This window comes from Argentina silus (genome assembly GCF_951799395.1).
Source record: "Argentina silus genome assembly, chromosome: 20".
In the NCBI taxonomy this organism is placed as follows: domain Eukaryota; kingdom Metazoa; phylum Chordata; class Actinopteri; order Argentiniformes; family Argentinidae; genus Argentina; species Argentina silus.
The window spans coordinates 10,863,983-10,891,138 of record NC_139674.1 but is presented as its reverse complement, the minus strand read 5'-3'; the positions used below and the strand labels follow the sequence as shown (position 1 = coordinate 10,891,138).

At 48.6% G+C, this 27,156-nt stretch overlaps 1 protein-coding gene across 1 annotated transcript in view; it reads right to left on the bottom strand.

Moving 5' to 3' along the window:
- Nucleotides 1–27,156, bottom strand: part of snd1 (staphylococcal nuclease and tudor domain containing 1) — a 159,730-nt gene that overhangs the window by 14,228 nt on the left and 118,346 nt on the right. Inside the window, exons 18-21 of the mRNA XM_083692103.1 lie at nt 18,427–18,568; nt 7,647–7,770; nt 4,943–5,012; nt 2,365–2,478 (exon numbers count right to left, since the gene is read on the bottom strand). Coding sequence (XP_083548229.1) covers nt 2,365–2,478; nt 4,943–5,012; nt 7,647–7,770; nt 18,427–18,568 — 450 coding nt within the window. The remainder of the gene's footprint in view (nt 1–2,364; nt 2,479–4,942; nt 5,013–7,646; nt 7,771–18,426; nt 18,569–27,156) is intronic.

The window sequence follows — 27,156 nt, the reverse complement described above, 5'->3', positions numbered from 1 at the left end:
CTGGGATGGGATGAGGAGGAGGGGAAGAGGGGTGGGAAGATGTGGGGAGGAGAGGGGGGAAAAGAGGAGAAGGAGAAGGGTATGAGAAGAGACAGGGAGGAAGAGGGGGGATAGCGTAAAAGCAAAGGAGGGCAGGAAGAGAAGGGGGGGGGGGGGTTGTTAGTATGCAACCAGGCTAGTCATAAACAGATATTTATGCACACACACACACACACACACTGGCATAAATAAAACATGCACGCCTACACATAAACATGCATTAGCAGCGACCCGCAAACAGGCCACAATAACATGTCAAAAGCGACACGGTACTAATGGTACCTTCACTCCTACCCACCGCAGAGCCTTCTGGGACAACACTGTCTGCCGTGGCGTTACCCACGCGGGTGGTGGATGAGGTGATTTACCTCCCACCCCCCACCACACCACACCTCCATACAATGTAAAGCGCTTTGGATATCTAAATCCATTTAGTTCATATCATTGTGGTTCTCAGGGAGGATGGAGGAGGGATGGAGTATGACCGTCGGATGAGCGAGGGCAGAGGGAAATGGGGGCACCACAGGGAAGTCTGAATGGAGACAGATCCCAACGGTGGACGCTATGGAGAGCAACCTAATGCTACCATAAGTCTAATCACTCACACTCTCTCTCTCTCTCTCTCTCTCTCTCTCTCCTTTTGCGCCTCTCGCCCTGGTCCTGTCTCCATGGCAACCCCGCGAGCTAGCTGCCCTTGGGTGTGTGTGTGTGTGTGTGTGTGTGTGTGTGAACGTGAGGGGAGGGACGCTGTTCAAGGGGAATAACTCTAAGGGGCCTTTTTGGTACCCCTCTCCCTCTGGTCAGCTTGTCACAGGCGCTGTGGGGGAGCTCAGGGCGAGAGAGGGAATGGAGGAGAGGGAGAGAGAGATGGAGAGAGAGAAAAGAGAGAGAGCCAGAGCCAAAGGGACAGGGCGGGGAGATGCAATATAAATGAGAGCCTTCTGCTGAGTGGCACAGGACACTGTGTCTGTTACAAAGCCTACAGCGGGGTTAAGACAAGCCTGCAATAGACCTGTGACACACACACTTATGATTATGTGTGTATATGCACATTTCTATTTAGTGTGACCTCATGTGTGTGCCTCTTGTGTCAGAAGGACTCTGGATGTGTCTAGGAAAAAGAGATGGTGTGTCACCAAGTTGGACTTTATTTATCCCACATGGGGAAATGAGTGTTGCAGCAAAATGTCAAGTTCAACAGCACACAAAGAAAAACATAACACATGGGGTGAGGGGCTGGCAATGAGTGCAGTGCAGACGCACTCACGGGAGAGGCAGGGGTGGAGGCAGGAGGGGAGGCAGGCACCAGGGGAGGGAGGGAGGGGGAGAGGCAGGTGAGCGATTAGGCTGCAGCCTTTCCTCCAGGTGGCAGGGGAGAGGACATCTGGGGCAGAGCGCTGTCACCACTAGTGACAAGCCCAGAGGGAGAGAGAGAAGAAGGGGGGGGAGAGAGAGAGAGAGAGAGAGAGAGAGAGAGAGAGAGAGAGAGAGAAGGTGACGGTGTGAAAAGGTAAGAGAGTGAAGGAGACAGAGAGAGGATGAGAAGTGAACAGCCAGACAGCATGAGAGAGCGACAGGAAAGAACCAGAGAAATCGAGAGAGAGAGAGAGAGAGAACGAAATAGCGAGATAACGAAGTGAGAGAGGAGGAGAGCGGGGGGGGGGGGGGGGGTTCGTGTGAGCGGCACAGACAGGGGCAGCGTTCTGGAGGGGGCTTTTGGGAGGTGACGCAGACTCCTGGGCCTGCCTGGACCAGCAGATGGGTCGCATCACCCTGCAGGAGCCTCACACTGACTCAGGGGAGAGGTGACAGTGGGCGCGCACACTCACTCTCACACACACACACACACACACACACACACACACACACCTTGAACTAAGACCCAGTACTATAAAACAGCTTGGGCTTAGAGGAGCACAAACGCACACTTAAATACATTTTCCTTAGGCTTGGACTCAAACACACACACACACACACACACACCTCTTAACATCATACAGTATGTGTTTTGTTGAAGTTTGCTCTAAGCCAAGAAGAACATTTAGGATCACTATGGGATCATTCAGGTTTTCTGAGAAAGCCGGGGCTTTAACAGAGTTAAAAGCGCTGCCCTCTCTTTTCTCACACATTTCTGTATACGCACGCACACCCACCCACACACACATCCATGAGGGATTAGACACACCAACTCAGATATGAACATAGAGATTAGGGACCTTCATATGCATATCATAGGCTGTCGGGATTGTGTGTCTGTGTATATGAGATTGTGAATGAGTGCATGTGTGTATGCTTGTGTGTGTGTGTGCGTGTGTGTGTACTTACGTCCTGTGGGACCTGGATGTAGGCGAAGGTGTACTCGGTGGCCTGTGCAGCCAGGGTCCGGACGCCAAAGGCCGGGGGCAATACAGCCAGACGCGTGGACGACACTATCTCTCTCTGTGGAGGAGGTCAGGAGAGAGGTAGAGATTTGGGTTATAACAAGGCAGTAATGTACGACGGGGACAGACAAACAGACAGGAGCTGCTAATACAGTGGAGACATAGTGTCACAATGGGCGCCAAACGCAGCGCTGAGCGCTGACCTAACGCACAAGAACCAGTTCCCTCCCAGACGACGTCTTGGTGCAGTATTAAGCGACTAGCGTCCTCCCTCAGGCCCCTCCAGAGTGGGTTTACCGCTTCACCAAACCCAACCACGCTGAGAAAGCAGACCGGACGGCATTTGAAAAACAACCTAATCTGAACTTTTCATTCCGGTGGAACGGAAGCCATAGCATAGCAGGCGGAGAGGGGGGGGAGATAGAGAGAAAGAGAGAGAGAGAGAGAGAGAGAGAGATAGAGAGAAAGGAGGGTGAGGGGAACACAGTAGATTGGCTTTTTTCCGTCTGCAAGGCGAGGTGTGTCCGAGGGTAGTGTTCATGTCTGACGTGTGTTCAGGACGCCTCTGGTCTGACCTACCTACCTCAATCAGGTTTATATAACCTATAAACCTGATCCAGGTTTATAGGTTAAAAAAAGCGGTCTTTTGACTGCACACACAGAGGGGGCTTCAAATATTTATGGGGGTAAAAAGAAAAAAGAAAAAAAAAGGGAGATTTATTCAAGCCATATCTTTTGATAGCACTGTGAATGTAGGCCTTAACACCAAAGACAATGTGTTCTGTGGTTCTATAAAAATGCCTGGGCTGTAATTCAAACTCCTTTTTAAAAGGAGCAGAGCGGACGTTCGTTGGACATCTGCCACCTCGGCGAAATTTAGTAAATAACATATTTCTTTCACGGGGTCTCATTTCCTGATTGCTACCGATTAAACAGTCAGTACAACCATTAGGAAGTGTGGAATGTTACATGTCGAAGTATCACAGCGGTGAGGAGGACGCAGCTGGGGGGGGGGGGGGGGTCAGGGACGGACAGCTGATCTCACGTTTATGCAGACCTTGTCACACGTTCATGGGACAGACAGAGGTCTTCATGGGACAGACAGAGGTCTTCATGGGACAGAGGCAAGTCATGTTTAGACTCGACCGTAGCTGACCAGTTGTTGCCACTGGCTGGTACTTTTCGAGCATCCCACCACCGCCCCAGCTCTGTAGTTACCTACCTGCCTACCTGCCTACCTGCCTACGGGGGGTTTGAAGTTCATAGGCTCCCCGCTAGGTTTTTGATTTGTATTTGTTATGTTGTTTCATTTCATGGGCTCCCCGCTATGTGTATTATTTGGATCTATAATTTGTTGTTTCATTTTAAGCGGGGGGGGGGGGAGAGGGGGGGGGACTACATCAGAGTGGAGCCATCCTTTACGCCAAACCTAACTGTACATTTCATTCAACCAAACTATGACAACGACGTAGGTGTCCTGACTACCTGGACCTGTAAACTGTGGTGTGGAGAAATGTAGAAGATTATAGAGGGGAGATTTAACTGAATATTACTGGTGATGAGGAAAAGAACAGTGTGATTCATAGAGGGAGAGACATAAGAATGAGGGAAAGACAGACAGACGGGGTGTGTGTGTGTGGGGTGGGGGGTGGGGGGGGGAATGGAGAGATAGAGAGAAATGATGGAAAGAGCCATTCCCAGATGTCGGAACTCCCAGTTTGGAAAATCACACTTTCAGCAACATGCCAGGTCTCATCGCATCTGTAAGCCAAGCCCTGGGCCCTCTATGAGGTCACATACGCACTAAAACAAGCCCTGGGCCCTCTATGAGGTCACATACGCACTAAAACAAGCCCTGGGCCCTCTATGAGGTCACATACGCACTAAAACAAGCCCTGGGCCGTCTATGAGGTCACATACGCACTAAACCTCAGGAGTGCATGCTGGGTAATCTCCCATAGGGGGGGGGGGGGGGGGGGTTGGACGGGCCACTTTATGGTTGTTACACACACACACAGACACACACACACGCACGCACATACGCACGCAAATGCAGGGCTTTCGTCATCAAGATGAAGAGAGAGTAACAGACTCTGCGAGCAGCCTGTGTCATTCCATCGAGTCACAGAGCGAAGACACGGCGCTGAGACGTCGCGGAACTGCTTTGAAGACGTCAACAAAGCCTGAGCTGCTGTGCGGAAGACACTGATGCGTCCTCTGATACCGTGGTACAAGTCGACTTCTTTTATTCGGAGGAAGTGAATCAAAGTCCGCCGCGTGGTTAAGGCGCATGTCGCCTGGGGTCGATGCTAACTTGACGTGACCCCCCCCGAGCGTCTGAGGGGGGGGGAGTGTAGAACCGTCCCTCACATAAAGCTGCCACTGCAATGATCGTGACTACTCACAGACCAACTGGAGTTCTCCGTTTGAGGAGATTCACACACACGCATGCACGCGGACGTACGTACGTACAGGCGCGCACACACACACACGTGCACACACACACAAGTCAGGGTACTCACGTTGCCATAGTCGACATAGAACACGTGGACCTTCGCCGGAGATTCAACTTTCTCCACTCTGGCTCTGTACCTGCAAAAGTCAACACAGAGAGAAAGAAACATGGAGAGAGGGTGATGGAGATGAGGATGGAGAGAGACACCACAGAGAGAGAGAGAGAGAGAGAGAGAAAGAAAGAGGGAGGAGAGAGAGAGAGGAGAGAGAGAGAGGAGAGAGAGAAAGAAAGAGGGAGGAGAGAGAGAGAGAGAGAGAGAGGAGAGAGAGAAAGAAAGAGGGAGGAGAGAGAGAGAGAGAAAGAAAGAGGGAGGAGAGAGACAGAGAGAGAACGAACAGAGGGAGGAAGATGAAGAGAGAACAGAAGAGGGGAGGGGGGAGAGAGGAAGAAAATGAGTAAATGATTCCATCCTTATTTCCCTAGGGAGGCTGTGTGGTGGAGGATGTCTGTTGTGATCAGGTAGGAGTAGAGAGTCCTTGGATGAGGCAGACAGGCCTGAGGGACTTATACAGGCCTTTCATTTAAGAAGGCTCTGTGGAAGAGGAATTTATACTGACCTGTCTCAATCCCTATTCATATAAAAGCTTTTTCGCATGAGTGTGTGTGTGTGTGTGTGTGTGTGTGTGCATATTTCATAATCTGCTGACCATGTTGGAAACGCTAGGAATTCAAAGTAAAAAATGTACGCAGCCTTTATATCCCGAGGTAACAGCATTTAGAGATACATCTAAAAAAAATGAAGAAATAACTCAAACACACGCAGCGAAGAATAGGACATAACTTGAACACACGCAGAGAAGCAAAACAGCTATTGAGATGTTTTATCAAAAGCTCACGCTACAACCAATTAGGAAACACTATAGGAGACTCAAAGAGGGAGATGGTGGGTGGTGGGGGGGGGGGGGGGGGGGTGGCACAGGAGTGTTAGAGAGAGAGAAAGCAAGAGAAAGATTGACAGAGAGTGAACAAGCAAGAGAGAGGGAGAGAGAGAGAGAGAGAGAGAGAGAGAGAGAGAGAGGAGGAGAGGAGAGAGAGAGAGAGAGAGAGAGAAGCAGGAGTGAGATTGACAGAGTGAATAAGCTAAAGAGAGAGAGAGAGAGAGAGAACGAACAGAGGGAGAAAGATGAAAAGAGAACTGGGGGGGGGGAGACAGAGAGAGAGAGAGAGAGTGTACGCGACTGTGATGGACCAACTGCTGCTGACTATTCAGGACGACGACTTGGCATTCAACAGGCCTTGAAAGAAAAGCAGGCCTTAATTAGGCTTTAATAAAAAACCAACAAAGCTTCACACAACACAAAAAGAGAGGACAGAGAACAGCCTGAACAACACCGACAGGTCCGTAATTACCTCCAGGAATAACAGGGGGGCCTGGAAACTAAAAAAAAAAAAAAAAAAAAACAGAAAAAGATTTTTGCCTGAAAAGACCGCCGCATTCCCGCAAACCAACTATACAGTTGATGGCTAATCCGTACAAAACAAAAAAGTCAGGGAGAGAGAGGGAGAGACAGATAGAGACGGTAAAAAGACAGTCTCTGACTCTCTCCTCTTGATAGACAAAGTAACCCAAATACTCCTAACCACAGCTAACCGCAACAGATGGCTCCTTTTAAAGTGCTTGTTGACAGAAACTGGCGGAGGTTAAAGGAGCAACTATAAAGTTTCGCTCCAAAGTTGAGTGACGAGGGAGGGAGGGGGGGAGGGAGGGAGGAGGGGAGGAGAACTGTCCACCTGGCGAGGGGAGCGGATTCTTAAAAAATAAAAGAAAGAAAGAAAACAGTGTTTTTTGTGTTTCCTTTCCGCTCTCTCTTCCTGTCTCTCTCGGTCACCTCCTTGACCAGGCTCCAAAGTCAGCGCCGGATGCGCCGACACTTCATCACGGCGTGACTTCCATCTGTCCTCGGCGCCATCTGTAAAAACCTCCCAACATCCGCATGCTGCCGGGCCCCGGGTGGAGGAGCAGGAGGAGGAGGAGGAGGAGGAGGAGGAGGAGGACGCCCCGGCTGTACCCCAGAGCCCGTTCAAAAGGGCCCTCTTCTTTAAAAGGCCTGAGCCGTCGGCCCGTGTTGACTGCGGGAGCGTGTGGGCGTTCGCTTCTCGAGCACGCCGCGGCGAGTTGAAAGGAAAGGCCGCGGGACTAAGTTGGCTGTTCAACATTCCGATTCGTTTCATCCCTCCGTCCTCTAAACAAAAGGTCCCGATACGGGAGAGTCATCTTGACAACGCTGTCTTTCAACAGCCTTGAAAACATAATTAAACCTCGAGTAGAATTCCATTCTCCTTTCAGCTTCTATTACATTCTATTAGACACAGAGACAAGGTGGGATGAGGGGAGAGAAAGGTCGAACCCCCGGTCAAGAAAGTTGCCCTGGGTCAAACCAAGCCAATCTCTGGCTTGTCTTTAATAGACTTCATAAAAAAAAAACTGCTCAGGTCTGTCTGTTAAAAATCATACTCATTCCATTGGTTCCACGCAAACTAAATGAAACTGAAGTATTTAAAATGACTTTAAAACAGACACTAGGCCTGATTCCTAACTGTGCATGGTCAGAGGCTTGTCGGTTCTACATCCTATATCCGTTCCACGACCTTCCGTGCAGAACCTCAGCCCTCATCTAAGGTCAGTTGTTGTGTCGTTTCCTCCTGATGGTCCACACTAGGATCTGAGGAGGGGAACCCTGTAGGGGGGGCAACCTGCTGTTGCTACGTACCACTCTCCGTCGGCGAATTTGGCGATGCAGTAGTCCCCTCTGCGGGCGGCGTACGAGCCCTCCACGGGTGGCTGGGCGGCGATCTCCGCCCGCATGGTCTCCATCAGGTTCTCCAGCTGGGCGCCTGAGGGAGGGACAGAGAAAGAGAGAGAGAGAGAGAGAGACAGAAATGGCTAAATGTATCTACAACGTTAGCATTCAGTTCACGTCATGTCGACCCTGTGCTTAGGCATAAATGGAAGCCCACAACCACCTCTGCTCCAACATGGCTGCTAGTTTAAGTCACCATACAAAGGAAATTACCCTCTCCATTTCCTGTAGCAATTACCCCATACACTAAGCAGCATGTTGCTAGTGCTACTTCTACTGCCCCGTCAAAACACCAGAGGAGACTGTCAAAGGAAAGCAGCTTGACTAGTGAGATTCCAGTCTCCGACGCCTGGTTATGGAGCCATCAAGCCATTATTGTATGGGAGAACTATTATGTGAAACTCAACAAAATGTGACTGTCGATATTTCCAAGTTTGAGAAATAGGATAAGACTGGGTCGCTGGGTAGACTCACAGGCGGCAATAACCAGCACAGTGATTTTGCTCCCAGCAGTAACAATTGGGCAGCGATCAGAGCTGATGGCTCTGGGGTGTGTGTGTGTGTGTGTGTGTGTGTGTGTGTGTGTGTGGAACCTCCAGCGAGTTTAGTGAAAGTGCTTCTCATGTGAAATTACAGGGTGATTTGTTGACAACCCATTTCCATTGATTTCCCCTTGGGTGGAAATAGGGGGGCATCGGTAATGTAACAGCCTCACACCAATGACCCTCCGGTCTGCGCTGGGAGGGAGGAATGGGAGGCATGGGAATATATATCAAAACATGTGAACCCTCGGCCATGGACTAAACACACAATGGTGGACGAAAAACAACACACCAATCTGTCATCAGAGAGGGAGAGAGAGAGAGGGGATCATATATACTGGTAAATGTATGCACCTCACTGTAATGTAAGTCACTTTAGATAAAAGCATCAGCCAAATGGCATATATTATTATATAGAGAAAGAGAGAGAGAGTTCCATGGATGTGCAAGAGTGATGGTACTAAGCAGTGAAGGGAGGTGTGCGAGTGTGTAGATGTATGTGTGTGTGTGTGTGGATGTATGTGTGTGTATGTGTATGTGTATGTGTGTGTGTGGATGTATGTGTGTGTATGTGTGTATGTGTGTGTATGTGTGTATGTGTATGTGTATGTGTGGGTCAGCTTAATGTATGTTATTATTATACAAACAGCTCAGAGGCAGGCATAGTCATGTACACAATGAACACTACTGCTCTGGTTTGGTCGGTAGGTCGGTCTCTCGCTCTCTCTCCATCCCTCCCTCCTTCTCTTTTGACAGCTCCAGGTTGTTACTGTGAGCACCTATTATGATATTTTCGCCTCCATCAGAGCGTTAATGCTTATAATAAAAAACGATGAAATATTGAAACAGGCATTCTGCTGTTTCAATAGAGTTTATCTGGCTTGAAACGCAGCAAGGGCTAGCCACCGCACGCTAGCTACCTTCATTAGCATGATGTCCACGCAAAACAGGAGTACAAACAGGGGGGCCGCGGGGGGTTTAGGAGAGAGGTGTACGGGGAAGGGTGTGTGTGGGGGGGGGGGCTGGGGGGGTAAGAGATGAGAAAAGTAGAGCAGGGCCTCGTTGAGCGGTGGTTGTGAAGAGGGAGGGTGGGAGGTTACTCTGGGGAAAGGGGGCGGGGGCGCGTCCAAACACGTCATTGGTCACCCACTGCCAGAGCGAGTGTACACACACACACACACACACACACACACACGCGCGCTTCCCCATCCTCAGCGTTTTGGAGAAGCAGTGTTTTTTTGGAAAACATGTCAGATAAATATGCCACCTTCCCCCGCAACCCCCTCAACTCACACACACACACATACATCCCGGCGGTATGGTTGGTGTTGCCGTAGTAGCGCACCGCCATAGTAGCGCGGCGGCTGTGGCTGTCAGCGCCAGTCTCTCGTTGATTTATTAATCTAATTAAAAAAGTTTGAGTGTGCCTTCCTAGGCAGGACTGTGTGTGTGTGTGTGTGTGTTTTCCCTCTCTCTCCATGGGCCTTGCTCCACTTTAGGCCCGGAGAGATCTGATTAAATAATATATAAGCTTGCGAGGGAGTCCTCTCTCTCCGACCGCTATATAAAGCTTTAATGGAAACACTTCATTAACCTAATTAATATCAGAATCTCTCATTATCGCGAGTGGACTGGGCAGATAGGAAGCGTGGAGGTATTCACCTGTGCTGACTGCACGGTTATATATCCATCTACACAAACACACACACTACACACAAAACAACCACACTTAACTAAAATTATTCCCGACAAGATGTTTTGATCCCTGTGCAGTAAGTGAAACTAACCCTACCTTCAAGCCTCCTGTCCAGTAAGTTTCGATACAACTGCAAAAAGCCCCCAAAACTGCTGTGCGGTCATATATATATGTACAGCATGAACATGACTGTGTTTGGAAGCATATGGTATGGGTTACATCAGCTACAGTAGCCAAGTGTAGGGCTGACAGTTAGCTGTATGGGTCGCTGGGCTCCCAGAGCTGATTTAACACCGGAGCTAACCTTTAGATTCACTGTAATTACTGTAGGGTCAAGCCCGGTCCCAGACCACCATAAATCCCATGTCTACTGCATGTGAACTACTCTTAGCATAACTACTCTCTTATACGAAGCGTAAAAAAAAAGAAAGATGATTTAGGGATAGGGTCACTGTGTGTGTGTATGTGTGTGAGAGAGTCATGTGAGTATTCATGTGATCTTTACGGCCAATGAGAGTTTGGTGTTTGGAGTCTGGGTGGTCCTTGGTGATGGTTGATCTAATGTGGCACTTGTGTCATTAGGGTGGAATCGCTTCCTGTACACACACACACACCTTCCTCCATCCATCCACCCACCCCCCTACCTACACACACATATGTCAGTCCTTCTTCATTTGAAGTGTCATCCCGATTTACTGCTGAACTTAAGCTTCTTAACTCCTACACATTTCTCCCTTTGTGTGCTCCTCTCCATTATATAATATTCCCTGGCTGCATACACAGGTGAGAGATGACACTTGGCATTAGGTGTATGAGATTTAGCATGCAGAGCCTGGCTCCTGAATGATCATCTCCTCCCCCAGTTTACAGCTCTAATTTGCTGCGCAGGCATCTTGGCCCAGGGTGACCTGTGCTGTAGGTCAAAACTTTATTATCAACATATCATCTGTGCATGCAGATTTCCCCAGGTGCGAGCTTGGCTGCACGCACACAAACACACAGGCGCGTGTGCACACAATACACACAGGCGCGTGTGCACACAATACACGCACGCACAGGATTGCACCGACTACTCAGACTATCTTCAGTGTGAAGAGAGCAGACATCAAACCGAATGTCACAGTGTGAGAATGTATAAATAAACGACACCTCCGTCTCTTTGCATACGTTAGAGCGAAATCTAAAGACGGAAATCCTCTGGGGTCAAATGAACCGATGCCTAAGGTGCTTCAGCAGAGCAGCATTCCGGAGGGTTCTACATTTATCCTGGCAGAGACGAATCAGCTTGGAATAATATTGTGACACTTCAGTCGAGGACCGAGCAACTCCACATCGGTTTTGAAGAGAGACAAATCTGAGAATTTGTAGTCGCTATGCAAGGTGGTAATGGGTCTCCAGTGTGGCCGAGTGTTTTGTGTCTTACTGAGCCAGTGCACTGATCCAAAGAGCAGACCGCTGTCTGTTCCAAACCTCTTTTTCTTCTCTCTCTCTTGCTCTCTCTCTCTCTCTCTCCTGTAATTTGTTTATGCACCATTATGGCTGCAGCTGTTTGTAAATCATATGTAATTACATTCGAAATGCCCTGCACGGAAGAGGGAGCGATTAGGCTTAAAAAGAGAGAAATTATATTTGGCTTGATTATGATCGCATTTCACTGTGGTGTGGCATACTAGCAGAGAGAAAACAAAGGGCAATGAAAACAGTGAATCATGAGTCCTCTGCTGCTCATCCTGAGGCCGTGCAGAATCCTATTTAGCGGTTTATCCAAAACCATTCAAATAAAATACAAGTAAATCATCATACGTCACTGACCAGAGTACCACACACTGCCTAAGGCATATTCCAAATCAGTTAAAAAATGAAGAAATTACAGACAAATCATGTGTGTTCAGTACCTCTGAAATATGCAAGAGGCAAATTCAGGAGATCTAAAAGACGGAAATGGGGGAACGAGATCAGGAGAAGAAAGAGACAGAAGAAACATTTGGATATGCTAAATATTCTAAATGGGAGATGAAGCATTTGAAAGGACAAATGTCGAGGGAGATGTGTCTTAAAGCTAACAATCTGGGCCTAAAAAGAGGATGTCTTCTACGTTTAGTACTGTAGTAAATTCTCTCCATCTTTATCAGATACATTTTAGAGATACAGCTGGTGTCTGCTGACCTTGCTTATCTTACAATATGGTCTGTGTGTGTGCATACGGTGTGTATTGCGGATTTGGAATGACACCGGGCCAGTGCACACAGTGCACGCAGAGATGCGTGTTAACTCACCTGCTAGTTCAGTCCATTAAATATTCATGGGGTTTGGACAGGCTGTATCCTCTGGGGGGACGGGACGGGACATGGGGGCAGGGGGGGGGTGGCTGTGTTAAAGCACTTCTGAGAAGCACTGCGTCAACACAAACACATAAGCATCTCCTCCTCCCCCAAGCAGGAGCTACTGCCACCCGTTCACAAATATCTTGCATAGAGATGGTTTTACATTAGCCAAAGACAAAAACACACAAAAGTGGGGAAGATTAAATCGCTTTATGGAGAGCAATTTCCTCCCCTTCCTGAGCACCAGTTGGGTGAGAGTGTCGCGTGGAGGGAGGCCGCCATAAAAAAACAAATGATCACCAAGCTTGACTAATGCTACTCTCTGCCCGTGGAGGAGCGTTGCCGTCACACACATCACACAGCACTGCTCCCTTCCCAGCAGTCGGGGCCCTTCCACCAAATTACCGTTTCTGTAATTGGAAAGGCATCGCCGAAAAAACAAAACAGAGGCGGCATCTGTGGCTTTTCCCCTTCTCTCTCTCTCTCCATCCCTGTCTCTCTTTCCCACCAGGCCTCATCGAGTGAGGCTAATGCTCTGTTTTGATTGCAAGGAGTCCAAATATACCCAAGAGCCCCTGCTGTGACAAGTTTGGGGTTATCTGGTCGTTTGGAGGACCTTCTTGTACGGGTTGTGGAAGCGGCTCGCCTCTAAACAAAGAGCGACTGAGGTATTCCAGCAACACAACAGCCCTAAGACCAGGGGGGAGGCCATTCGGTTCGGTCCCGCACTTCCGTAAAAAAAAACTAAAATCGCTGTACCTGAATGAAAAGGTGTGATGACCTTTCAAACTTAAGTTCCGTCTCCAAATCAATAATGAATGCCTTCATGGTAAAGTAGAGATCACCAGGAGGTTCTGACCTCTAAATATTGCATCTGCTGCAGTGTTGGGGAGGTTTTCAAAAACAGCAGTGTCTGCTACTTCCTGCTTTATTTAGTTTTTACTATGCATGCTGGTCTCTGTGGTCGGTGAAGTGCCACTGCACAGTCTGTCTGCACTTCAGCTAAGGTGAACACAGACGCAATGGCTGGAATAAAACAAACTCCACAACAAAAACTACAGGCGAGACTAACCGGGACAAGACTGTGGAGATGAGGGGATAAAGTCATAACCAATAACAAAACTCAACTTGCTGGGAGGAGGTCTGTCCTCAACAAAACCGGGCCAAAAATAACATTTTAAAAAAGCCATCCATACAGGTTCAACATGAAAGACAAAGGGCCAACGGACTCACGTGCACTGAGCTTTCTAAACACTGTCCGTTCCCATTAGCCCGCAGCACACGTCCAGAGGAGCTACCTCGAAAAGCCTGGTTAGAACCACCCCTCTGTAGAAATCAATAGAGAATGCTAACGCTCATGTCCTCTTATTGAAATCAATATTAGCGAATGCTAACACTTGTGCAAGCCTGAGTTATGAGGCACTCCATTTACTGCTCAAAAAAGGAAAAAAGAGGTGAAAAAAGGAGGGATAGTGGGGAGGTGGAGGAGTGCTGTGACATGTTAGGGTCACTCCGGGGTGGCTGGCGGGGCCCGTCCCTGTTAAAGTGGGGCAACAGGGCTTTAAAAAAGACAGAAAGAGAGATTGAGAAAGAGAGTGCAAGACATAGAAAGTGTGTGTGTGTGAGAGAGAGAGAGAGAGAAAAGAGATTAACAGAAAGAGAGAGGAAAGAGAGGGGCCCGGTCCAGCATCATTAGGTGAGAAACAGCTGCTGGGTGTAAAAGGTAGAGTGTGAATAATGTGGACAGAGTGGCACCTGGTTGGGGGGAACCACTCCACTCATTAGGACTCTGTTCTGCTGCCAGCTCCTAACTCCCGCTGGCTGGGTGGGCAGCTGAGAGTTGAGGCTTTGGGGGGGGGGGGGGGGGGGGCCTCCATGGCTACACTACCCGGCCCGGTGGAGGGGATGACAACTCTGGGTACCGGCGCCAGGGAGAGGCTGATAGCCATGGAGACAAGAAAGCTAGTCTGAAAACAACTCCCCGGGAGCTACTGACTAAGCACTGGCAGGCCAAGCAGGACCAAGCTGATCTTAGCATTTTGGCTATCACAATCAGGTAGGCTAGGCTACGGCGAGTTTATGGTAGGTTCTGGGTTGTTGACTAGAGGATCTGGATCTGACTGGAGACTTAACCACTGGATACCATGTCCACCCCTCTTAGCATCCCCTTTAGTAACGGCTGCAAAGTACACCGTGTAGCCACATAGGACAGCAACCTACATTTCAGGAAGCAAGTTTCATGTCTTGGTTACCAATAACACGCTCAGAATAGGAAAATGTGTTCTCTAATCTCATTTAGGGAAACCGACCAATCGTAGCAAGGACTCATGGCAAATGTCTTCAGTTTTGCTACGCTCCAAAACTGTAGAAAGCTCTAAACTGTCTGAACAGACTGTCGCTTTTCCGCACCCGCCTAAAGTGCCCTCTGTCTTTCAGTGTGTCCAAGGTTGCATATCTATGCAGGTTCCCCTCTGAGAGTAATTACACATAGCCTCAGGAGAGTGAAAGAAAGGGGGGGGTGAAGAGAGACACTGAGATCCCTAATATTTCCACAGATGGAAAATTCATCTCCAACACGCTCTACCACATAATCACCACAGACTGACTGACTCTCACTTTCAATCTGACTAATTCAAACAAGACAGAGAGAGAGACAGAGAGAGAACGTTGCTACCGACAACCCCCAAGAGACATCATTACCATGCATTCCCATCGCCACTCTGTTTATGGAGCGTTACGACACCTCATGGAGCAGGCTTATACGTTTGGTTATGATCGGGTTCTGAAGAGTTGAACGAAGCTCATGAGGAAGTTATATTCTTCAAGAATCAATGGCTATCCATTAACTTAAACGTCAACCAATTGATGTACCAATTACAGATCCCCCCCCCTTAATGTTTTTTAAATAAAGTTGTGACAGTTACACACGGGGAATAGCTGCTTTAATTTTGGCCATCTTTATTACCCTCCTTGGGTGTCCTTTACTAGTTTCCTGTCATTGGTCTTATTTGAGTTTGACAGCATTGCAACGCAGCAGATGTACACAAAGCCACGCACGTCTCAAATCGACATCCCTCTCTGTGCACTTGTGTTCTACGCATCTACATTAAAGTTGCTTTGGGAAACTTTTGCGTCCCCTGGCTTGAGTCCCATCCAGGGTTACGTGTGTGAGTGTGTGTGTACTTAGGGGTCCTTAAAACAGCCGTAACACCTCCTGTGTAATTAGCCACTCCGTGGAGGCCGGGGTAAAGCCAGTCTGCTCAAGGTCAGTCAAGGAGTCTTCCACAGGCATGTTTTCTTCCAGACGGTAAATGGAGGAATCGCTGCGGCTGCCAAAAAACTTGAAAGCTTGAACTTTGACCTCTGAGCCATACTAAAAGGGAAAAGGCTGCTGTAGCTACTAAGTGAGAGGGAGGGAGAGGGAGAGATGGGCAGGTAAGGTGGGAGACAAGGTCATAACACCTGCAGGATAGATTGTTATCTGTCCGCTTGCAGGTAAATTCTCCGGTTATTCTCAGAATTGCAGGTGAATAAGGAACTGGAGCAGGAGAGTGTATTGAAGGGGTGAATGACTTCACAGCATTGTATGTGAAATAATTGATGGTGCTGCATGGCATTGGTGCTACATACGTATGAAGGAGATCTTTTATTTTTTTGTTCCTTCTTAAAAAGGTGCATTTCACACTAGTTAGGGCAAAAACCTCTTCATTTTAACACGCCCCAGACAAGCCAGCGGGGGTCTCAACGAAAGGCAATATGATGTCGGAGCATTACGGGTGAATTTAACCGACATAAAAAGTGATGTCATTATCAAAAAACAATCTTCAAAGTATTTATAAGACTAAACCCCCATGCAATGTTAGGCATTTGCACATGAGGAGGGGGAAAACTTGGAATGAAATTGCAAGCGCCTGGCTTGTTTGAATTCATAGGGCCTCCGCTTTGAAGTGCTCTTCAAGGAGCTTGGGCATCTTAATGTAGCTTTAAGAGAGAGGGTGAGAGAGAGGTAGAGAGAGGGGGAGGGAGGGAGGGAGAGAGAGAGAGAGAGAGAGAGAGGAGGAAAGGCAGGGGGTGATGGTGGTCATATTTGCTTCATGCTGAAAATAACAATCCGTTTTTTCTAACGAGCACATAACTCTCTCTGTGGAAAACATTGGCCAATTAAAACCTCAAAAAAGGACTCAACATTGCTGGTTCATCTGAAATCATGCCTTTAAAAACCAAGAGGAATACCTAAAAGCCTGGACCGCACTGACTGCAGCAGCCCCTCCCAAAAATATGCAGTTTCCGTTGGTTTTCTTTAAATAGATTATTTTTTTCCAACTACGTGAAAGTGTCTGGAAAGTAACACTCATCACTTCATTCAGTCTGTGTATTACTTTATGAACAGTGATGTGTGTAACCAACACAATTTACCCTCTCTGTACCAGTGCTGCATGTGCACTCCTGTCAATCCCACCGAAAGCCAATGTGATCACTGGTAAAACATGGCACATTGGTTTGACATCATTTCCACCCATGGGGGCGTGTGGAAATGGGAGAAGGAGAAGATCACGTGGTTACGTGGGTGGAGCCGCAACTTCCTCACGCTTCAACCTGATTGGATTGTCACACTGGCGGCTACGCTGGACTCAGATTGGCCCTAAATGAAATGCAAACTAATTAATTATCGCATTAAGACGAATTAAGTGACGACGAAAGTCAATTTCATGGCCATGGCAAAGTCGACTGCCACTGGAACGGGTGGTTGGGAAGTGAGACCCCCTCCACATAATTACGCCACGCATGGGTGCATTCACACACACACACACACACACAAACACACACGAGCCACAGTACATGTACATATATCAGTGTGTGAAATGGAAATAAGCAAAACAAACAAGAGCAAGAAAATAAACGATTGAACCAGCACAGGAGAGCGAGCATGTGTGTGTGTGCTCAAATGAGCATGCGTGACGTGATGACGAGTAACACGTCATTAACTCCTGTGCTCTGTCCTCAGTGTCAGGGTCGAGTCGGTCCACGTCTAATAACCCTATACAGGGACATACACACACACACACACACACACACACACACACATTGAATCACCTCCTCCAATCACTTTCTAGAACCGTCGGCCCATCTGCTGCTCTGTACACACCGGCCAGTGTGTGTTTCAGACAGGGCCGGGCGTGTGATGCCAAACGGTTGCTTTCCAGCGGTGCTACGTCCAAACACATCACTCAGTGCCAGGATCCTACGCCCCATGTAATCATAACAACAACAACAACGCGCTTTAACAAATACTTCTACTTGTGTTTTTTTGCCCAAAAAGAATGTGTTTCCTTCAACCTCCAGAAGGGCTGCAGATTGATGCTTTATGCTGCGATGTGGATGAATGAACATTATTCCGGGCAGTTAAAAAAAAAAAAAAAAAAAAGATATGAGAAAGTGGGCAGGGGTGGTCCTTTCTCCATGGTAGGGGCGAGTGGTGATTACATGAGTGGCTGGCCAGAGCCCTGCTTCAGTGCGCGCGCACACACACACACACACACAGACACACACACACACACACACACACACACACACACACAGACACCTGTAGTCTATAGGGAGAAGGACGGATCATTGTGCACAGACATACACATGCATGCAAGCAAACACACACAGGCCCATCAGTACAGCAGCAGAGAAGGGGGATGGGGAGTTTCACCTCCCTGTTCAGCTATTAGGGTACACCATGACCCTCTCTGCTCCCACACACTTACCCAGAATGCTTTTTGGTGGGGGTGAGGCCTGACGGACGGAGCAACCATGCAAATACACCTGGGATTGTTGGTTTTCTCTCTCCAAACTTTCCTCCATAGGGAGTGACAGGAGGGAATGCTGTGATTTATTCCCGTCGTTCAGTAGCAAAAACAAGCGGAACGTTCTCTTCGCCAGCGAAGGGGGGAGGACGCAGACAGAGAGGGGAGACCGCAGGAGGCTGCCAGGCAAACTGCCCATAAACTCAGGCCATCCAAGTCATATCTTCCTCTCTAATTTAACACACACACACACACACACTCTTATACTTGTGCCAAACTCACATCAAACACTAATTCGACAGCATCTTTCATATTCTACAACACACACACACACACCTGTCTCCACGTCCTGGGTGTAGAAATGCATGAGGTCCGTGATCTCCGTGACGTACACGGCTTTGTAGTTGGGCACGCGCTCCTTCTCCTCCGTCACGTAGACCACCTCCTCCACCGGCTTCTCCTCGTAGTTGGCCCAGATCTGTCACATGGTCAGGAGAGAGGGGACAGGTCACATGGTTAAGGAGGCACACAGAACACCACTTCATTTCAAGGCAAGTCCACTTAAGAAGCTTCTTGTCTCCCTAAAACCTTCCAGTTGAGTGTGTTAGTCCCACAACTCTGCTTGCACTCACGCGACCCGAAATACATCTCTTCACACAGAGCCCTGCAAATATTTTATACGCTGCCGCAATGACTCCTATCATTGGGCGATCTTCTACTGCAATGCCCTGTGGTTCCAGTGGCTTATACCTGTAGCCCTCTCTAAGCCACCTCGCTGTGTGTGTGAGAGAGAGAGAGCGTGTGAGAGTGAGATGTGTGTGTGTGTGTGTGTGTGTGTGTGTGTGTGTGTGTGTGTGTGTGGTGTGTGTGTGTGTGTGTGTAAACCAGGTCATATCCTCTCCATGCCGCATGAAGGTTAAGCCTCTGTCGGGCTCCCCAGGAGAAACGGAGGGCAGGAGGCTCATTAGGGAAGAGTGCTCCGCTTCAGGCCACAAATCTAACACTATGGACAGTGTGTGTGTGTGTGTGTGTGTGTACACAGGCTGAGATAAAGGCTGTAGCTAATCATCTCTCTAGCAGCTGATGCACAGAGGGGGGGAGGAGGGGGGGCAGGGAGGTGAAGTCAAACTTCACAACACTCCCAATTCTTGTGTAACACCACACAGCTTGTTACCTTTCCTTTCTGGAGGGTGTTTTGCTGACTATTTACTTCGACGACAACAGAGAGATGAGAACAAAAAAACAACAACAAAAAAACCCCGTCTGTAGCAGCTTTTACAGTGTGGTGATATTCGCCAATACGGTGCTGGCTAATTATTTAACTGTGTGGTATCATCAAGCTAATTACATTAGGAAGTTCTAATATGTTTTTTTTTTTCTCAGAGCAGTGCTAGCTTAGTGTTAGCTTATTATAGCCAGAGTTAGTTTTTTTTTAGATGACTTTTCAGCTCGCTCACATTACCCAATTAGGTCTATGAGGTGTGCAGCGCCAGACATTTACGGGGTGATTTCACTTCTGGAACGAGTGCTGTGCTAGTGAGTGGGAAATTGCTGCTGGCGAGAAAGAAAGAAAAGAAAGAAAGAAAGAAAGAGAGAAGAAAAAAACTTTATTGGACATAAGTGACACAGGCGCTGAGCCTTACCGCCCTGCCTTCCAACTGCCAAAAGACAGGGTCAAACTACCCAATTACATTCAATTATTCATCCCACAGCTGCGAAAGGAAAAAGCAAAAAAAAAAAAAAAAAAAAGCAAAAGGAAAAAAAGAGAAAGGAATAATTCTGGAGAGGGGGGCCGGCTGAGGTTAATGAAGATCCAAACACCGCCACGCTTCGCAAACTTTCAGCACCGGCGACATTTTTCTCTTCACGGGCACTAATCGAGCCCGTTCCCACAATGCAGTGCGTCGGTTTGGTGACACGGCCGGGCTTTTAATCAAACCTGCAGGACCCAATCACAGTGACACAGATTATCGTGTCACCATTCATTAACGTGGCAACCGTCTCTATGGTTGTCTCCCGGGGGACTGTGTTCGGCGTGGACGGTCGGACCCACCCATCGGCTGAGTGACCTTTGACACGTTGCAGTGGCAAGGGCACAGGGGAGGACACACACACACACACACACACACACACACACGCCACTATTCCATTATACACATATGCGCACAAATGTGCACACACTATGCTGTTGCGGCAGGGGCACAAGAGCAAGTAACCTTGCTGACACACATTCAGACAGACACACACACACACACACACACACACTCACCAACCAACCCACCCACCCACCCACCCCCACCCCGCCCTAGGCGGATGACCTTCCGTGAGCAGCCAACCATCCCTGTTTGTTCCACTTGAGTGCAGGTATGTGACTGCTGCTGCCTGGATAAAGCAGCCACTTGTGTCATAGGCAGCCAGTGTGTGGGTGTGGGTGTGAGAGAGAGAGACTCAGCTGAATCAACAGACCAGCGAGGCACACACACACACACACACACACACACAGAGGCAGACACACACACACACACAAAGGCAGAGACATAGACATAGAGAGAGACCAAAAGAGGAGGGGGGAGGGATGAACCACAGAGCTCTCTTTGCATCCAGATGCAAAAAGCAAAGACAAAGGGAGGCCATTACGCCTCGCCTCCAGATCACAACGGAAGTAGACCGTCAAGCCAGGTCGGCATGACCTTCATGCGATTGACGAAGCGGAGGCGGTAAAGGAGGAGGAGGAGGAGGAAGAGGAGGCGGTAGAGGAGGAGGGGGAGGGGGGGGGGAGGCACACACTAGCTACAGTCTCCTGGAGGGTGACAAGTGGAGGCCATGGGGGAAAGTGACAGAAGGCCCATCGCTGTAATGGCTTCCCCTCATGATACAAGCCATGTACATGCTGAACACAGTGCCTGCATGAAGAGTGATGGTGGTGGTTTGGTGCCTGCTCTGGTGCAGTAGGCCTTCCACCCCTCCCCCCCCCTCCACACATATTATCCTTCTGCCTCACACGCTTCTTCCTTCCTTCACCCTCTCCCATCTCTCCTTAGCCCATTCTCTCTATCCTGCATTAACTCCTTCACGCTCACCCCCCCGGACTGTGTAGGGCAGAACCACAATAACACACCCAGACCCCCGCCCCACACACACACACGCATTTAAATGCCTATAGCAATGCCAATATGGATGCTAAGGGGCAGAGTTTAATTGAGTAATCTTTTATGACTTTGTTATGTCATGACTTTCTGGGGGCATGTGGAGATGTTCTGGCTCAAATGGGGCCTGCTAGCACAACAACAACAACGGCATGGCAGGGCATGCTGGTGGGTTGGAAGATATTTGAAAATGTCCTGAAAGGCAAAACTATGGCACTGCATTAATACAATTTCTCTCCCTCCCTCCCTCCCTCCCTCCCTCTCTCTATCACACACACACACACACACACACACACACACACACACACACACACACACACACACACACACACACACACACACACACACACACACACACACACACACACACACACACACACACACACAGTAGAGCCGGAACTAGGGGGATGGGGACATTCAGAACATTGATTAAAGGTGACAGCGTGTCAATTCCAATAGAGTGTGTTCGGCCCAGCGAGACCAAATCTCCATCAACACCCAAAGTACAGAGACACACACACACACACACACACACACACGGGCATAGTGACAGGCAGGGAGAGAGGGGCAGCAGGGCCTGCACACACAGGGACTGTGGCAGCAGGATCAAGAGACACACACACACACAGGATATAGGCTACACTATCTCCCCCCCCCCCCCCCCCAAGTGCCACACTGGTCGTAGGAAACTACAGTACTCAGAAGTCGTTGCTACAGTAACTGGCAAGATTAACGGGCAAAAATTAAATTACAGTACCCAGAAGTTTCTGCAACAACGACTGGCTGGTGACAAGTTTGAAAAGCGATCATGTGACACGTATGAAACTTCTCATAATTGCCACTCACAAATATATACATAATTTAATGTTCAACTTTTACAATATATCCAATACTCAAGGATTATATGGTAGAAGAACTTATTGAGCGATCCCTCTTGTTACAGAGGAATATGGTTTAATTGTTAATTCATTATTCGAAAGTCCTCCACATAAAATAGAAATCAATAGGAGTGCTTGTTATTAATAAAAGTGCAAATCAATTCAGCCTCTATTTTATTCCTAATGAAGCCCCCTTCGGAAACAATGCATCATTAATTAAATGGCCGTTGTATCCCTTTCCCTACTTTTCAAATCAGTCTGTCTCTTTCTTTCCCAGTAGGTGCACATCAAAGGAGCCATTGGTGACCTCCCACTCACTCACAGGACAGACAGAGCGACTCCTTCTCTGTGCCCAAACATGTACGCATTTACATAAACCACGTTCCATTCAAACATCCAACTCAAAACCAGTTCCCTATCAATCTTCTTTTCCTCTAACCAAATGCTCTAAAACAGGCTTTCACCTGCGAAAAAACGCCGCGACTGATCGAAGACACTCGATTGATGTCCGGTGGGGAGATGGGCTTCATTAACAACGGCGAGCGCAATGTGCTATTAATGGGGGTGGATGTTGGGCGGATGGGGAGAGAGGCTGACGGAGGGGGCTGGTGAATGTGCTATTAATGGGGGTGGATGTTGGGCGGATGGGGGGGGGGGTGACGGAGGGGGCTGGTGAATGTGCTATTAATGGGGGTGGATGTTGGGCGGATGGGGGGGGGTGACGGGGGGGGGGGGGGGGGGGCTGGTGACCCCAGATCTCCACCGGCTCAATGACGCTGTCTGTATTGACGAAGCTATTAGGAGGCATGGAATGATTAACAAGGCTGACAAGAGCTACGCTGAGTGGCCACTCCACCGCGCAATCTATACCACTCCTGGAACGATCCATACGCCTCAACCCAACTACTGTAGGACTGGCCAATCTATACACTACTTACTGTAGACCAAAAAAAAACACGTAGAGTGCCGTGTACGTTCCGCGAACCGTACATTGACCTCTGACCTGGCCGTGTACTTCGTAAATTTATGACTGGACCGATAGGTGTACTGCTAACGGTAATGAATTGTTGGAAAAGACATAGATGTGATTGATGTCCGTGTATACCAATTAAGTTAGCGGTGTTATTAGCTTGGCTGTAAGGGATTGTCATCGCTGGTAAATGTTCTAAAAATATGAACACTGGGGAGTTTTTGTTCAGTACTTCCTCACGGGGGAATATGGATTAGGCCGATATCTTCGGCATGCAAAGGCGAAAGTGTGTTCTACACTCACCAAATGCTATTTTAATAAAACCATCCATCAAGGTGAACTAAAATCCCTCCCTTGCCTCCTCCTCAGTCTTCTTAAGTGCAAATGTTCATTTTTCAAACATCTGCGTGAGATGGCAGTGCGGCTTTTAAAACCCACATAGGGTTGACGATGACTGATTGGTTGAGATTGCCGTCAGGTAAAACACTGGGGGCCAACAGGTTTGATAAGTGATTGATTTATTGATTGATTGATTGACTGGTTGAAGTCCATTTGAGGACATAAACCTAATCTATCTACGGGTGACCGACCATCATCTTCTCATCTTCTGGACGTCTGGTAAACTACAAGGAGTGAGAACCAGGATGTCCTGTGAATGTCTACGCCCTTGATTGGACGGACCCTTGACTGACAGGTGTCACCTGGACCTACCTACATGAGCACACTCGGGACAATGGAGGACATTTGACGGGGGGTTGGGAGGATGGGGGTTAAATGGAAGGGGCCTGGTTATTCTAGGACATTAACCCATCCCCCAGCCCTGTCTCCAAGGTTAAGAGGGGGGTAGTGATGGAGCATTAACCCCTTGTGGCTCACCCTGTTATTGGGTTATCAGAAGGGGTGGATGATTTAACACATCAGGCGTGTTAGTATGCAGGATATGTGCTTCTCCTCTCCTGCCCTCTTATTCAGATGTAGTGCATGGCTGCCTTAGGCACAACACTGTCATAAAACACACACACATGGCGCGCACACACACGCGCATGGGAACACCACAACAATATGACCGTTTATAGGCTAGACGGCCCCAGCGATAAATACAGTGACACAACATGTCATCCACATAGAGACTTATAAAGCCCAGCTGACATACCAATCACAATAGCACAGGGAGCCACACATGCACTGAACATCAAGGCCAAGTCTCCATCTGACCCAAGTATATCACGTCTATCAGAATGGGTCCACCATTGTGAAGGACCCACATGTCACAACCGATCCCTCTTTGGACACTTTGTGACGAATATATCTGAGATAAACGTAATGCCAAATGTGATTGACAGGCAAAAGCACCAGTGAGTTGGTGGGCATGGCTCAGTAGGCACCTACCAAGAGGTAGTAACCAGTTAGATTAGGTCAAGATTTTGGGGATGGGGCTTGGAATAGCCACCATAAAAAAATATAAAAATAAAATAAAAAAATATAAAAACAATATTAAAAAAAATATAAAAACAATATTTCAAACCCTTGATGAAACACACAGTGGTCTCACACACTCTTAAAAACGTCACACTGCGGCAGAAAACACCTCAGCTTCCCCCCCTCCCCTCCCCCCAGTGCGTCTGCATGGCCACCATCAGAGCGAACAGCTCTAATCCTGTTAAAACCCTCCTGCTTTCCCGCATCATCCCTCTCGGACCATTTGGGGGGAAAAAGGAGAGAGGAGAGAGGAGAGGAAGGGAGGCCGAGACTTGGATGTGGTTACTTAGCAGATAAATAATGCATTAAAACGGCACAGGTGGTGTGGGGCGGTTCTTGGGAGGGATGGGATGGGGGGGGAGGGGGGGGGGGCGAGCAGCTGGGAATGTAAGCAGACAGAGAGAGAGCCTCTCCTTAGCCTCATATCACAGCCAACAGATGTTGCTCGGTCGAGGCAGCGACGACGGCCTCCTCAGCCTAGGCTTACACGGCTAATATGACTCTTCTCCTTCTTCCCCCCCCCCGTCTGCCACCACCCCGCCAACAACACTGAATAGTGTAGAGGCCGCAAATGACCTTTAAGCTCTCCGGTGTAGCCTTTTCACTTCCAGATAGACACGCGGGGGCTGATCCACTTAAGGTGCCGGCGTGGCTGGGCAGAGTGCTGCAGGAGGCGCTGTAGCAGACAATGCTATTGCTAACCGGAGCCTGCCCTGGCGAGGCAGGAGATGACCACACGGCGTAACCATGGGAACAGGACGTGTGTGTGTGCATGCGCGAATGCACGCACGCATGTGGTTACAAGCGCACGCACGCTGAGACAGACACACACTTACATCTGTGCCCTGACCCTCATGGGCACCACCACGCTCAGCTGGTATGGACCAGACGGTTTTGATCTCACTCAGGCTCCCTCAATCTCTCTCTCTCTCACACACACACACACACACACACACACACACACACACTCTCTCTCTCCCTTAACCCCCCTGGGGGACCCATTACAGCATATGGAGCCTTATGCAACGTGGGCCGTTTTATGCTAGAGTGGTGTCTATCCACGGTCATTAAAACATAATCAAGCTAGCAGGACATCATCAGAAGAAAACAAAGCGGCACAGGGGAATAACCATGCAATTAAGCTGGGCCAGCTGCGGTAGTCAGAGGAGGCCTCGCTCATTCATTAAAAGGTGTATTGTGGTGCAAACAACGAATGTCTCCCTGAAAAGCAGGGGGAGGCATTAGCTTAAATACCACAGCATGTGGGAGATGTGTTCCACAACGCTGATGTTCTAGAACACCGTCATGTTCTACAAAAAAGGCTAAACATGTCCAGAAAAACAGTTCTGGCTTATTTCCATTGGGTTCGTGGGTTCAAAGGACATACCTTTGTGTTTGTGTGTGTGTGTGTGCGTGCGTGTGCGTGCGTGCGTGTTCTGTGTCAGTTGACTGCACTCTCTCTCCCTCTGTCTCTCTGTTTTTAGCAGTCCGTTTCTTTGACTTTGGCTGTGCATTCTCTCTTTGAAATGACTTGAGTTTCTGCCTCTTTCATGAATAAACCCAGCAGCTCAGCGTCATGACGGATAAAGTGGGTTGAAAGTTCTGATGAATGTATTGCCTTTTTTCCCCCTACTGCCCCCCCCCCCCCCCCCCCCTCCCCGAACCGTTTATCAACTCAAGCAGCTTATTGTGTGTGCGCACGCTTTCTGTCGGATCGTTGCAAATTGCAGGCAAGCCGAAGAGGACGGGTGAAGAAAAAGAAAAAGAAAAAAAGGAGAGGAAAAAGGAGAGGAAAAAAAGAAACAACCTCCAAGTTACATGTACAAATATGCAATTAAAAGGCAATTAATCAACTTTTTAATTAACCGACTATTCCTCCCCGGTTTCCATGGTGTTTCCATGGTGACGGTCAGGGGGCAGGGTGGGGAGAGTGCGGCACTGGTCGTTTTTTTTCTCTCTCTGATCAAATGTTCACCCCCGTTATTTTGCATCTCGGCTCTCCGCCCCTTCGTGTGTGTGTGTGTGGTGGTGGTGGGGGGGGGGGGGATTTATTAGAAGGGAGAAAGGAGGAAGGAGGAGGAGGGGATTTATTCACATCCGTTTACTTTGGGTTACTGTTGTCCATCATCATAAGGCTTAAGGATTAACAAAGGAAATGAATAGGCTAAATACAATCTGAGACAGCCACACAGCAGGGACACACTGTTCAAACCCTGCAGCCTTCATCATCCTAAACCCATGTAGCTGGACAGAGAGGGAGAAAGAGGGGGGGGAGAGAGAGAGGCAGGGTTGGTCTGACAAGCATGAATGAATACAGGACACCAGCGACAGCCCCATGGACCGACCCATTCACCAAACCTGAATGGGGGAGCCGAGACTACGTTAGCAAAGAGGCGCAGGAGTGGAATGTTTTTTGGGGTGACTATGCCAAATGTTCACTCGAAGTGAACGCTTTTATGTTTAAAAATGAAATAGGAATGAGTCTCTTGACAAAGGGTGACAAATGCAATGTTGGCCTGAGAGAGAGGTTATCACAGGCGGGCTACTCTGCTATTTCTACTGTCTACCCGCCTGTTTAATGACCACCTCTCTC